General features: G+C 37.1%; 1 protein-coding gene across 1 annotated transcript in view; it reads left to right on the forward strand.

Annotated features, from left to right (window-relative positions):
- The window catches only part of SPAG17 (sperm associated antigen 17), a 111,028-nt gene that overhangs the window by 25,536 nt on the left and 70,763 nt on the right, over positions 1–14,729 (forward strand). Inside the window, exons 5-7 of the mRNA XM_086768109.1 lie at positions 2,309–2,516; positions 6,589–6,783; positions 12,616–12,797. Of these exons, the coding sequence (XP_086624235.1) occupies positions 2,309–2,516; positions 6,589–6,783; positions 12,616–12,797 (585 nt within the window). The remainder of the gene's footprint in view (positions 1–2,308; positions 2,517–6,588; positions 6,784–12,615; positions 12,798–14,729) is intronic.

Raw genomic sequence — 14,729 nt, forward strand, 5'->3', positions numbered from 1 at the left:
AATGTAAGCTACAGAAATATGTAAAGAATCTGAGGGGGGAAAAAAAAAGTATTTTCAATACGAAGAGAAATTGAGAGGCTGAGTAAAATGTAAAACAAAACTTTGAATTTTAAAGATTCAATATTAAAATGGAGCCTTTAGCTTTGATTTGGCACATTTATGCTTGTGAGTGTAATTTTATTTCCTTAGAGGAACTGACAATAGTCAGTATTGAAGGCTGAAGAATCTCTGGAACTTAAAATTTCTTCTCTGTTTTAGCCAAACAATGTGGACAAAGTTGTCAGCTTCTCTGAATTGTATCTATATGAAAGCATGACAGGCAAACATGAGAGCAGCACTTGAAGGACAAAGACTGAGTCAAGAATTTGGAGGTCTCTTGGCTTTGAGGATCCTCTGCAGTATAGAATGGGCAGAAACTGGCTTTTAATTTAGAATTCTAACTCTAAATTGTCTGCCATAATTTTTTAAATCCTTTCCAGCTAACTGGTACAGTATAAGTTCCATTGCCAACAACTCAGGTGTTGAAACCAGGATTTTACTAGCAGATCAGTTCTCAGAAAGTTTTGGGGTTTTTTTTTTTGTTGGTTTTGGGTTTTTTTTTGTTTGTTTGTTTTGTTGGGTTTTTTTTTTTTTTTTAGAATAGACACCAGGTAATAGAATTGGTAGGCAGAATAAAACCAGCAAAATAAACCATTATGAAATTTCTATATTTCATTAGGAGCAGAAGTTTGTAATCAATTGACAGGTGCATTTAAATTAATACACAGAAGAGAAGAAGTATCTCTGAATTAGAAAACTGTTTGAGGTAGTAATGTTCTGTAATATGAAGCTTAAATTAACAAAATTACAGAATGTGAAGCTAATGGAAGATGAGAAACTTCACAAAAAGCTGCACCTTGTAGGGAAAGAGAAATATAACATTGAGTTGAAAAGGAAAGGCTCCTAGAAGGGAGAGACTTTTACTTCCTGAGGTATTAAGGTCAACTAGTGCTCTTGGAATCCTGGCAAGTTCAGAAATGTCTCTGCTTATTTGAGACTTAATTACATAAAATGAAGTGGATGCAATCCAAAGCTGATTGTGAACTTCATAGCCTCATGATTGTATCATCTGTTTTGATGTCTTCATCAGCTTAGAATTAAAGTAAGATTATCAAAATCTTTCATTTGAAATGTCCAAAGTGTAATAAACTTGAAAGAAAGTAATGAAAGCATCCAAATCCCCTATTTCACGGTACAAATAGTTTTAAGAAACTCTTGAGGGTGTTTCTAAATTTTACAGAAAGGGAATGCATGAAGAAGGGAAAGCAGCAAAAGATTTTCCGCTTTGATTTTGAATTTGAACTAAACACAACTTCTGCAGCTGGAAAGTCTACTTTTTTAGCTGAGTCTAGGGAAAGCAACTGTGTAGAGTCAACTGCCCTATCTCATTTGCATGGAGAGCTTTTCCATTTGCTTTAATAGCCTTTAAAGTGACGCCAGCAGGATGATAACAGTAAGTTAAGTTATTATCATTTTATTGTATTTAATTTAGCTTTACAACCCTTAGATGTCATAGTTAATGCATAGTCCTGCTGCTGGGTAGAAATAAGGTGGAGGTTTTCTTGCTCTCACAGCACTATGCTTTACCTTAATATATTTTGGATTATTTTAATTTTAGACTGTCTCTGAGCTTTCTGGATTTATCGTGTGAGGCTTACAAAATCTTTTTTCATTCTTTACTCTTAAATTGCTGAGCAGAACTTAATGTAGGTGTTCTTGTTGAAAATAATGAGAGTGGCTGAGTAATATCCTGTATGAAATGAGCACAAGACTCTTGGTTCTAGTTTATAGTATATTTACATCAAAGAAAAATAGCACTGGTACCATTTTACACCATACTCGAGTGCTAACAGAGATACTAAAAACTTAACAGAAATTGAATTTTTGTCTTATTTCCCTTCAGTCCAAGGAATATTTCTGGCTGATGCAAGTGCTGTACTGGCAGTAACTAAAGCACAGTGATTCTTTTCTCATCTTTCTACCAGTATACATTTCATTAGCTTTATAGGTATAATGTCTACCTACCTCATTCAGTTCCTTTTTAATATGAAGTCTTAACACTATGGTTCAGTAAGAATATAATAAACTGAATGGTGTGTTTGAGGAGGTTAAAGCAGAGTGTTCAAGATAGCTTCACCACATCAACTTTATAGAGGCTGAGAGGAAAAGGTATTCAAATAAAAAAACTGAACCACTAAAATTTTATAGCAATCCGCCCTTCGTTCTGTACAAAGGCTACAATGAGAACTTAGTTTATTCATCTTGTCAGGTAGAAGAAGAGCAACAAAAGGAAAAACATGGAGGGAAAGAGAAAGCTAAACCTCCTGGCAAGAAGAAGAACCTCCCTAGTGCCAAGACAGCTGAGAAAGAAGGGAAAGGAAAAAAGACAGAAGCAGGCCGTCTAGCATCAGCCACTGTTAAAAAGGACACCCAGTTGAAGCGACGGGGAAAAGTGGAAGAGGAAGGCAAATACATTGGTATGTAAAAAATGTTTACCCCTGGTAAACTTGCTAGAAATCTTGCAACATAGGTTCTAACCAAGTACTTTGTTTTGCTCAGTGTTGAAAAGTCAAGATTTATTTTGCCATGTTAAAGCATTGCCACTTTGCATTTGAAGAGAATGCTGTGTTCTGCTCAGTATTAGGATAGATTGTACAGTCCAAGAAATAAAATACATATGAGGTATATGTAGCATGTTGACATAAAAATGTTTTGGCATGTGTAAGATTAAAAGAAAGTGGCTAAGCAAATCCTACAGAAAACCTTTTCTGTAAGAAAGATTTCAGAATAAGTAAATGCATTTGTGCCAGTATTCAAAGGTGGCTTTCTCCTTGCATTGTAACGTATAACAGAACTGTCTATTGATGTCTGGAAATGAAGCCAAGTTCTGTGCAAAGGTCAATATGATTTCATTTGCTGTAAAAACACGTGAATAGAATTGAGACCTGAAGAAATCTACTCCAGAAATGAGCTATACGGAGTAAGGAATAACATGCTAACTAGTGCTGAGAAAATCTTTATTCTTAATACATAGCACCCATGGTTACAAATTTCACTGGAACAATGTTGTAGAATGTGCATAGCTCTCCTCATTAAATGGCAGTTATAGTTAATTTAGACCATAATATGTTTGAGCTACATCAACATAAACAGGATCTCTCCTGCTAGAGAAGCACTTGCTGATTTTTTGATGCATTATGTGTACCTGCTCTTCACTAGTTGAACCGCTGCACATTTTCCTCACTCTTTCATCAGACCTTTGCATCTGGCAACTGTTCAAGCATCTAAAAAGCATCAGTACAGGTGTTTAGAGCAAATCTGATTCTTAGTGAAGCTGACAAAAGTACACAAGAACAGAATAGTAGCTATCTATGCGTAGCTCCTCATTTTTTCAGATAAGGCTTGGCTATAACATAATCCTTTTGATGATTTTAAGATTTTTCAGGGCCTGGAATGAGAAGTGTTCAAAGGAACATTCATGCTTTTAGGAATCCAAGCTGACGTGATGTAGCGAACTCATGTCACCTTACTAAAATTTGTACAGGCTGTACATTATGGAGTGGCTTTGAGTGAGTATTAACGTGCTTCCACTGGGCCCCATAGAAAGAGTTTTACCAGCTCCAACATTTTTACTCCCTACTCCCTTGAGAGATGGGCAGAAAACCTCAGGTACCTGTATAAGATAACCATGTTTTGCTGCCTTGTTAGTCACAGCTAATGGGAAGACAAAGTAAGGAAAATACAAATTGCCTCCAAAACCTAACAGCTGTGAAAAGTATCCCCGTTTAGTGTGCTTAGTAGCTTTATATTATGAACTACCAGCATTGCGGTTAAACTGTGATTTTATTGACTGGGGTTTGTCTTGTTAGTCCCAAGGATATTTACAAAATAGCAATAGTTGCAGATTGCCTCAAAGGAGAAGTTGTTGAGGTATTTTGTGCTTAGTCACTTGTGCTGTATTTAATTTTACAGTCATGACTGTACTGAGCTGAAACCATTCTGAGCAATTCACCACATTCATTGTGCATCCACATAATTAGACTTAATAAAAAAAAGATTCTGACACATTTAAAAAAAAAAAAAAAAAAGAGTTCCATGGATTGATTTCCAGTCTGAAGACGATGAGGAACTACGTAACAACAGAGAAGGTGATCTAACCTTGCTAATTCGTTTAGTCATGCTGAGGAAGACAGTGAGGAGGAACCTATAGCCCTAAGAAGGGACAGCAGCCCTCAAAACCCTTCACCCTAGGCTACAGGAAAAACACAACTGTTGTTTTATGGAGAGGTAATTGTTTCTTCGTTATTCCTGACAGTACCACCTAGAAGTCCATACTAATAGAAAATTAGGTCAAATATGTCCAAAACTTCTGGAGACCATTTTAAGTGAACATTAAGTGTGGTGAAACAACTGTGTCAGGAATGTGTGTCTTTCCTCAAGAACACAGTAATTAAGGTTCTCAAGGACCTCATGTTAAAGCTTTGGTTTGTGTCTTGGAACAAAGTGGTGCCAGCTCCGTTTCTTAGTGTCAAGAACATGTAGATCTATGAAACATTTAACATTTCTACCAAGAATGTAGTACTCTAAAAATCTTCATGCATATTTCATATTTTACAAGAGTCTGAACAGAACAAAGAACACAAAGAACTGTTGATGATCCTTAAAATTCATACGTGAAATTTTATTTTCAGCACTCTTGGCCACTCTAATATCGCTGTATCAAGCAAAATAAACCAAAGGAGAAAAATGCCACAATTTTTACTTGAGACTAGTCTGAGTTATTGCTTTTATATGACCATGTTTTGAATGCAAAGATAATCTGTATGTTTCTAATAGCTAACAGTTGTTTTATCATTCCTCCCTAGTACAATATCACCTTTCTGAAATTGAATATTTCTGCTTTTCAGTAATCTTGAGATTACTTGCACTGATGTCTTTCATCGTTTGAGTATGAACTAGTTACTAATTATTAGAACTAATGGTTATCAACTTGTCATGGTTATTGGAATAATCATAATTTTAACTGTTGAATGGCAGGCAGTCTTTTTCTTCAGTATATATGCATTGGGATTTTAGATCTATGTAAGTTACTATGCAGACATGTGTCTCTTTTGTTAGAAATCATTAATGTTCAGTAATTGTGTGTGCTTATACTTTTTCTTCCTGCAGTAGCCGAGGCATCAAAATACGTAGTTCGGTTTCAGTACTAGCAATGATATAATGAACTAGTTTTCTTCTGGTTTTGATTTTGCTTTATGCTGTGTATGTACTGGACTGTGCTGCCTGCTTCCTCAGTCAGTCCTTCTCTAAACTCCTAAGTTCTTTTTTGTTCAACTAATGTTACAAGAAGAGGAGAGATGAGCATGTTGCCAGCCTGCTGCTCCAGGTGGTAGCAGCATTTGCACAGCCCTGGCTGTATACCTGAGCACAGGCAGATGCCAGTGCCGGGCTACCTTTTTTTTTTTTTCCTACTCTTTCTTCTCTCTTTGATTAATAAGTCCCGTGAGCTCAGGAGTAGCCAAAAGACTTTTAAGTGTGTTGTGTTAGTCGGCATATGAAAGAATCTTAGTGCTAAATAGAAGAGAAATCTGTGTTTTGTTGTTAGTGCAAGATCACCATTAATTATGTATGTTCCATAGTTGATGGAGAGATACAGGAACTTCAATAGGCAGTTTATCTTGTCTTAGGATAAATAACCTTGCTGCATGAATTAAATCACCTAATACCTGTCTGAATACCTGTATTTCTGCATGGGCCATAAAGGGAATCTATGTAATTAACTTAGACTAGAGTTAAGCTTCTAGAGGGCTCGTTTTTACTTACATAATTCTTAATCCTTTGCTTTGGTACTGAAACGTTGCTACATGTGTTTCTACAGAAGTATAAGCATGAACAGAGTAGGCACTCAATGAAACTTCTCATCTACTTTAGGATTAATTTGGATATCCCTCTTGCCAACTTAAAGGATTAGTGTGAGCTGGTATTACCAGCTGATGAGGGTTTTGACAGGGAGTCCATCTAGCAGATATGAACGTGTTGGGCAGGGAGCAGTCAGCAGTGAGTCAGCTCCTAGCTGCAGCTAATCCTTCAAAACTCTTGCAGCGAATATCATCTCTTAGCTAAGACACAGTAACTTATTCTGTGTGTGCTCCCTGGCCAGCTTTATGCAGGATGAAATAGGATAACTTAAGTTACCATTAGAGCATGTGAGTTACGTCTTGACACTAAACTCCTGCTTAAAGAGAAGCAGTTACAGAAATGTTAGCATTCTGGTTATGATCAGCTTCTCCAATTTTTCTCCTGTTGCTTCTCCAAACAAGTTTTACTTCTGACTTGTATTCTTTCTGCTGAGTTTTAGGTGATTTGCCACAGAGGACTTCAGTCTAATGCGCATACTGTTTTGAAACTTCTATGTAATTACCCAATGACGTTATAAAAATTGTTTCTCTGAACTTAATTTGTAGTATCCCTATATAGCCAAGAAAAAATTGATTTTGTTTAGCTGTTGAATGTCCTTGCTCTAATCTGGTTTTGTTGTGTTTTGAACAGATGATGAACCAGATGATGGTGCCCATCATTACTTTATAATTTTGGATTTCCACAACCCTCAGCTGTTGCCTGTGATGTCTGAGCTTGGGATTAACATTTCAAGTGTAATTAGAATTTCTTCTGAGAATTACAAGCCATTGCAGACATACTTGGAGGCAACTGAACTTGAGAAAGAATCTTTACTTTCACCTGAAGGTAATGTGGTCATAAGAACAAAATTTGTGTAGAAAGGCGACTATTTTGTATCCAAGTAAAGGCTGTTCCTTCTATGTTTTTCTCCCTCTCTGTACCTTGTGTTTGTGCGTACTATCTGTGAGCAGCTGTTTGCCAGTGCAAAGATGGTATTGCCACTGGTTTGGTCACCAAACCAAATGGTTTGCCAGTGCAAAAACTTGCCTCAGCTGGACAGTGGAAAGAGGAACTGACAAAGCAGGCAGTGGTTGCAGCCACAGTTTTCTGCAGTAGCCAGTAAGAACAACATTTTATCAAATGCATACCTCTATGAATTGTTAGCCAGGAGGGTGTGTTGTTAAGTAAACTTGGCTTATTTGGTAATTTCAAGGGAAGTCCGCAGCTGGCTACTTTGGAACTGTGGCCCCAGCCAGATAAGAATATGCCACAGAATAACTCCCTGCAGTTGTATTCAACTGTCCCCAGGCTGTAACACCTCTCTTGAACTGTGATCTTGGTGAATAGCAAGCTAAATTTGGGTCATCAATGAAAGCTAACCATACTGAGCTGTAGTAGTATAGCCGGTAGATCAAGGAAAGTGATTCTTCCCTGTTACTTGGCTCTCATGAGACCAGAGTTCTAGGCTCCACAATACAAGAAAGATACTAATAAACTTGGGTGAGTCCAGCAGACAGCCTCCCTATGAGGAGTGGCTAAAGGACCTTGGCTTGCTTGATCTGGAGAACAGAAGGCTTACGGGGCACCCAATAGCAACCTTCTAACACCTCTGGGAAGGTTACAGAGAACACAGAGCAAGACTCTTCATTGAGGTACATGGAAAAAGAAAGTGAGACTGTTTAGTACTGTCCCACACAACATCCTTGTCTCTAAAATGGAGAGACATGGGTTTGACAGCTGGACCACTTGGTGGATATGCCATCCAGGGGCAAGTTTCCCCAAAGTTATATTATCTGTTGTTTGTCTTATATGTGTAATAGTGGGAAGACTTTAGTAAACTTAGATCATTAGTAAGTAAATTTTGTGAGGAAACTTTTTAAAAGGGATAAAATGTAAATATAGATGATAGTATCTTATGGAAGTAGTATTATGGGTAGTAATGCAAGTTTTCCCCGTTACTAAGAAGGGACATGCATGGTAAAAAAAAACAACTCGGTTGAACCATGCATTCTCTGGGGACCTCAGATATTTGGAAGCATTTAAGAATTAGAAATAGGTTAGGTCATTAGGAATGACAATATATGTTTATTATGAGCCTATTTTCACAAAATCAGAAATGCCAAGATACAAAATAGGATGCAGGAGGATGATCAAGGAAAATGATTATCTGCTGCTCAGCAGAGAGGAAGAACTGTCAGGAGGTGATCCTGAGAAGAATGGCAGTGGTTAATGTTTGAGGGGGCTTTTGGTACTTCTTGCTGACACGCGTTGTGGAGGGTTAATCTGTTTTCACTACAAGTACTATTGCAGACACTGATAGTTTTAACGAACCACAATCAATGTTGGTAGCAGAAAGATGCAGCTTCAAATTGTGGAGGAATAGATAAAATAACCGAGTACTACATAGGTAAGGTAGAGAACTTCTCAGATCAACTGATTCAGATTAACTTAAATTGTATTCTGTTTAAAGATCTGCCTGCCATTCTCATTTATATTTGAGAACTCATAAGGAGCAAGTGAGATAGTGGAAAAAGAGCTGTGAGGAAGAGGGAAAGGAATAAAAATAGTTGAGGCAATGTAATCTGCTTAATTTCTGTTTCAATACTGGAAAATAGTAATTTGTAACCACTTAAAAATGAGGAGATGAGTAATAGCTAATGTATGCTGTTCAAGAGCAAATCATGTCACAGGTTTTATTTCCTTACAAAATGAAGTACTGGCTTTCTGAGCAGAGGAGTAGTCTCTGTTGTATATCTGGGTTTTAATAAGATTATTTCACATGGCCCATAGTGAGCAAGCTAGGTCTAGATGAAAATAAATATATAGTAGGTGCAGTTTCATTGAAAAATCTTGCCCTCTGTAGAGTAACTGTGAAAGATTTGCTATCGGATAGAAGGATCCATAGAGTGAACTCAAGGGAATTTGTGCTGGGTCTGGTGTTATTTGGTATTGGAATAAGGGAGTGTGATTCAAATGCAAAATGTTCTTGACAGAACAGAGAATAATAATCTGGAAAAAAAGACTATTCTGTTCAATATGGACAATGTGTTATGCTTATACAGGAATAATTCAATGTACAAACAAAGTCTAGGAAACACATGGCTAGATGACAGGTTTGAAAGATAAGCTATAAAGCAGACTTCAAAAATGAACATAAGTGATATCAATAAGCCTCTAAAAACCAAATGCCATCTACAGATTATAAGTGAGAATATGTCCTAAAAAACCTGGAAGTATCTTAACATGCAACTCAATAGTGAGGTAAAGACCTTGTAAGAAATGTGTGCCAATCAGAAAAATTCCAAGGAATGGATAAGAAAATTATTAGGGATCTATAAAATTTTACCTATGAGGGGAAAAAAAGGAATTGCTATCCTTAAGTTTAAGAAGAGAAGGCTGAATGCTGTAGTGGAGAAATGATAAAAGTTTTCAAGTCTGAAAGAGAGAGAAAAATACAATTTAGCAGGAAGAAACTTTCCACAAGTGAGCTTAGTGAGGTACTGAAGTGGACAAAGTAGGAATATTATTGAGTCTTCGAGGCTTTAAAGGTTATATTAAGATAAACATTTGTCAGCAGTGATACAGGTATAGTTAAATGTGCCTCAGAGTGTTACCGAAATCCAGAATAAAACTCCTTAACAGCAATGAGAAGTTAAGAAGCAGGCACTTCTTTATTGCAGCGCTGGGCACACGGGGGATCGATCCACCTAGCGTGCGCACCTGTCTGATCCAACAGCACAGTTAAATACGCATTCGATATACATATTCACTAGATTTATGAGAAATGTTACGCATAAACATCAGTTTTCTGAGAAGTCATTATAATCTGTCTCCTCCCATTTGCGGATGCTCAGTCTTTTTGAGTCGAGGGTCTTCTGGTGGTCTTGGGGGTCGTCAGGACACCCCCTCCTCGAATTCGTTGGTCGAACCCCTCCTTGAAATCTCCATATATGGTCCTGAGAACAAGGTCATCTTGCCCTTGAATCTTCTGGCTTGAAAGTGATGGCTCAAGGCCCAAGCTGCATAGCTGGTGCCTTGTTCTACCACTCCCCAAACTATCCCCGACACGCTAGGCTAATTTCTAAGGTAAGGATATTTCATATAAAATTTAACCCATGTGACTATAGCTCTATAGTTAACAAGAATCACCCCATATTTATATTCCAGAACAATATTGATTAAGTATCTTCCTATTATCAATCATTGGTTATATCATTGATTATAATTCTACTGATTAAAGTCCTCGATACCCAGATCGAGGTGGAAAGGGTAGGGGGTTTCCTAGCAGTAAGCTGGTATCCATAACAGATTTGCAACAAGAGCAGGTATTAACTCAAGTATTTTGTAGCTGAATGACTTACAAAATAGATCATAGGTGATCATTTCAGTAATGTACAGAGATACTTTTAGAAGGGAAGACTGTAAATGCAGTCATGTTAACAGTGTTTGTTGTTCCTAGCATGAATGCACATGAATCATGGATTAGAGACCACAGTTTTAATGTTCTTTTTTTTCCCAGGTGTTTGCACCTCCTAATGGCTTTCATCTTGTGATGTTACCAAGCCAAGCACTTTTAGTACCCTTTCATATATGGTTAGTTTTTTGTTCCTCTCATCACTCTAGTGGCTGTGCTTAGGCCAATCTCTCAGCCTGACAAAACAGAATTCATTTTTCTCTGTTTCTGCTGGAAATGTGTGACCTGACACATCCTAGTGATTCTAGGATTTCTCTTTTCACAGTGATAGTTCAAAATCACTATGCAATGTATTAGTGTATACTAGATGCTTTTCTTCTACTGTTATATGGTGATAACAGCTTTTGTTATTGTTGTTCCAAAATCGTGTAGTGTACTGCTGGGTATTGTCTCATTTCTATTGCCGAAGACTTCAAGGTAATTTGGTTCCTCTCTGGGGTTGTGCCAAATCTCTACTGCATTGACAGTTTCTCCCAGCTCCTGCACCTTCCTTTGGGGTTACTCATGAACACTTTAATTCATTCTGAGAGGGTTTACATGATGAAAATATACCTGAGGAAAGAAAAGCCTTAGGACTGCAGGCAAAAGAATTAAAAGAGGACACAGTAGTCAAGGGCAGAGCATGTAATTATTGATCCTGGCAAGCCATGATGTTTCTGTGAAAGAGAAAGCCTAGATATCATGGACATTTTTGTGTGTTTTTAATTATTAAACTATGGACGAGAGTTAGTGAAATGTTATTATTCTTCTGTTGTAAAACAGGAATGTTTAGCTACAATGCTATTAGCACAATGCCATTCACCTTTCATTCAAAAATGTGAAGAGATTAATACATTGACCGAGCAGCCCTAGATGCTGCTACACTGCTGAGGTGTGCTTTCAAAGCTGAGTTTGTTAGGGGAACATTGCCACAGGTGAGGTATTGTCCTGAATTAGAGGGTATCTTTCAAGAGCAGATGAAAAACAAAGAGAGAAGATGATCCTGTGACTGAGATGAGCTGTTAGGAGCATAGAACTGTTAAAGATCCAGTGACCGTCTATCTCCAGAAGTGTTCATAAGCTAATGCCCAAGAAAGAGTGAAGAAAAAGAATGGAAATAAAAGGAAAAGAGTAATGGGAGAAGCATGTATGAAACTTCTCAATGCATGCATCACCTAGCCACTAGTTATTTTCAAGTCAGGGGATTTTCCTGATCCTGATGTGTTTTGTCTTTTTAGTAAATCTCAATGGATTTAGTTTGTTTGCTTCCTAAGTAGTTGTTCAGTCTCCCCTTGAACTCATGAGACTGTCTTATACATGCAGAATCTTGTGACAGAGTTCCCAGGTCTTCTGCCCACTGTCTGGAATCACTTAATGGGACGTATCTTCCAAATTGTGGTAAAACCTTTTTATAAGTTAATTGGCAGATGTTTCTGATGGCTGCTACAGGATGCATATATAACCTGAAAAACTGTAAAGAGACCAGCATTTTTGGAAGTCCACAGCCTCACTGAGTTGTTTTAAACCTGTGGGGCCACAGGAATTATACAAGTGAGGTATTGAGCACCCATAAGTACTAGAGAAAGCAAGTCACAGTTCATGTCCTTGTGTCTTTTAAATTAGGCTATAGAAAGTATGATTTATCTTGGATTCCAGAGTGTGATTGTAAGGTTGACATTGTAAGGTTGAGAGAATTATTTTTTTTTCTCTGTAGCTAGAGCACCTTCGAAAACTATGCAGTAAAAATAGAAACCATACAACTTCTAGGCTCGCTATTCGTAGTCATACTGTATCTTAATCTCCTTGTGCCCCAATTTCCACACCAGTAAAATTGTGATAGTAAGGCTTGCTTACCCTATATTTAATGAACAGGTTCACCAAGGTATGTGCTGGCAGCTTTGGAGAAGTGCAACCTGGAATTTTTACATTTACTAGGTTTCAGGCATTCATTGCTGTTTTGTAGTTTGGGGGAGAGAGGTAGGAGGAGTGATTTTGGTTTTCCTTTTGTTTTTTTAATTTTTTTTTTTTTCTGAAAGAATGACTGTATTTTACTGAGGCTTTGTCTTCCTGGAGTTTGTTAATCCCAAAGTTGGGTGTCAAATTTTTGCTGAGACTATAAGGATGGAATTACTTTGACAGTACTTATAGGAGACTAATATATGATTTGTGCTTTGCATAAAAGGGAAACATTACACCATAATTTAGTTAATACTTTTACATTTTAGTTGAAGAAGCAGAGAAAAGAAAGAAAGAGGAAGCTATCAAAAGCCTGGAAACATTTTGGAAATACCTGGAGCTAGTTCTGAACAGTGGAAAGCATGGATCAAGTCTCTTTGATGTTGCCAGACTTCATCACGTAGTTAAGGAGAGTGCCTTTCCCCCTGATTGGTCTGACAGAGAAATGCTGGTCAGTAGATTCTGCTTTCACAGTGCATACCATGCTTTGGGGTTTGTAACACTTAAGACCAATTTAGAAATTACAGGAATTTTAGCTTAGTCTTCTGTGAAACAGAGCCGGAGTAGTTAGTATATTTGTGATCTTGAACAAAAATTATTTCCTATGTATCCAACAAGTATATTCAGCATGTATTCACAAGGAGTTCTTTGAATAAAAATAGCTGACTTAGATTTTCTTAATACTGTAGGCCACAGCAGCAGAGTTTTAGAACAGTTTGAGGTATTAAATTTATTCAGCATCTTTACAGAGACCCACTTTGATCTCATTAGAGAGTCAGTTGTCAGTGTGAAATAATAAAAATTGTATTTTTGTCCTCATAACAGCAGGTCTGCTGTATCTTAGAACAGTCACATGAGAACACGTGCAATGAATGCAAAATATTTTTTGATATAAGATGTTCTTTTAGCACACTCATTACTGCTTCTTTTTGTCCAGCCCAAACGGTGTCTCTAGCATATTACACGTTATAGTCTGCTGAGTCAGGACTGTTTATTACTTGTTATAGCCTACTGCATCAGGGCTATTTCCAGGCACTGGAAGAGACAGTGAACCATTAGAAATTTTTTTCCAGCCTAGATTTTCAAGTATAGTGAGATAAAAGGGTCCAGGGTATTTTCAATCCACAATGCCAGCAGTAAAAAAATATAAACTGCTGAAGCAAAGTCAAGCAAGGTGCCATAGTATAACCTACTGTATTTGTGGTCTATATTATTAGGGTTAAATGACAGACTGCATCCTCCTAACACTTATTTATGGTACATTAAATCCTATATATAAACAATCTGATGAGCTAGGAAGTACCCTTGATCCTGAAGGGATCAGAATCGAGTTTGGCCAAATCCACAGTGGTTTCTAAGGCATTCACTTAAAATGCCTCAACTGTGGATACTTGTAGACATGCTACTTACAACATTACTTATCCTTATACTCTTGGTCTAATCTTAAAGTATGAAGTCTGTTTTGGGAAAGAAGTTTTTTAATTTTATCTATCTCCCCCATCTTATAGGGCACTGCTGTTAGTCATGAGAATCCTGTAAGCAGATTATAGATTATATATTATAGGTGAAATAAAATAAAAATTATCTGTCACTGAAATTGTTGCAGCGGATTATAGTTGTAATTTCATGTTCTTCTGTATCTCAGAATTCAGCAGAGCTCAAAAGAAGTAGGAATATTTCTAAGTTTTTAAAGAAACAGGTGGGAAGAATATAAGTTGTGAAATTACAGGTGGCTAGAGTAAGTCTGTTCTAGTGAACTTCCTGGAGTGTCTCTGAGTCCTAGCTTGCTGCATCTCTGAAGTCCAAGATATACAGAAGGAAAACTCTTGTGACAAATTGTTAGACATTGACAGAGAAATGACAGAGTATTAGGTACAGCAAGTGTATATACAGCAAGTAATCTCCACTTTCAAATTTCAGATATTTAGAAAGGAAAATATTTTAGGAATTTTTTTCCTTTCTTGAAGACTCACTAGTGGTTAGACTCAAAGGACTTTTGACAAGCATCTGTGTCTGTCCTGAGAAGAGGAGAGAGCAAGCAAATAGAATGACAAAACTGTAATTATACGAAACTTTGCTTGTGTCTCATTAAGTGGACCCAAGTTGTGTTGTAATTTTGTAAAAATTCTTGTTTTGTTTAAAAGATTGTGCATTCAAAACAGTTCAGTACTTTAGATGAAATTTTCCTGTGTTCTAGTGTCTAAAAATTATAATAATTTCATCTTTTCCACAATGTCTAGGATGTACAGGGGAAGAATATGTCCATTAAAGCCACTGAAACTTGAGTGTGGCGTATGGTCTCGGATAGGGTTTGGTATTTGTACAAACACATTCAACATTTTAAATAGAAAATGGTATTTTTCTTTTTATTTCTGCCAAGCTT

Source organism: Chlamydotis macqueenii, chromosome 1 (genome assembly GCF_036417535.1).
Source record: "Chlamydotis macqueenii isolate bChlMac1 chromosome 1, bChlMac1.mat, whole genome shotgun sequence".
Taxonomy (NCBI): domain Eukaryota; kingdom Metazoa; phylum Chordata; class Aves; order Otidiformes; family Otididae; genus Chlamydotis; species Chlamydotis macqueenii.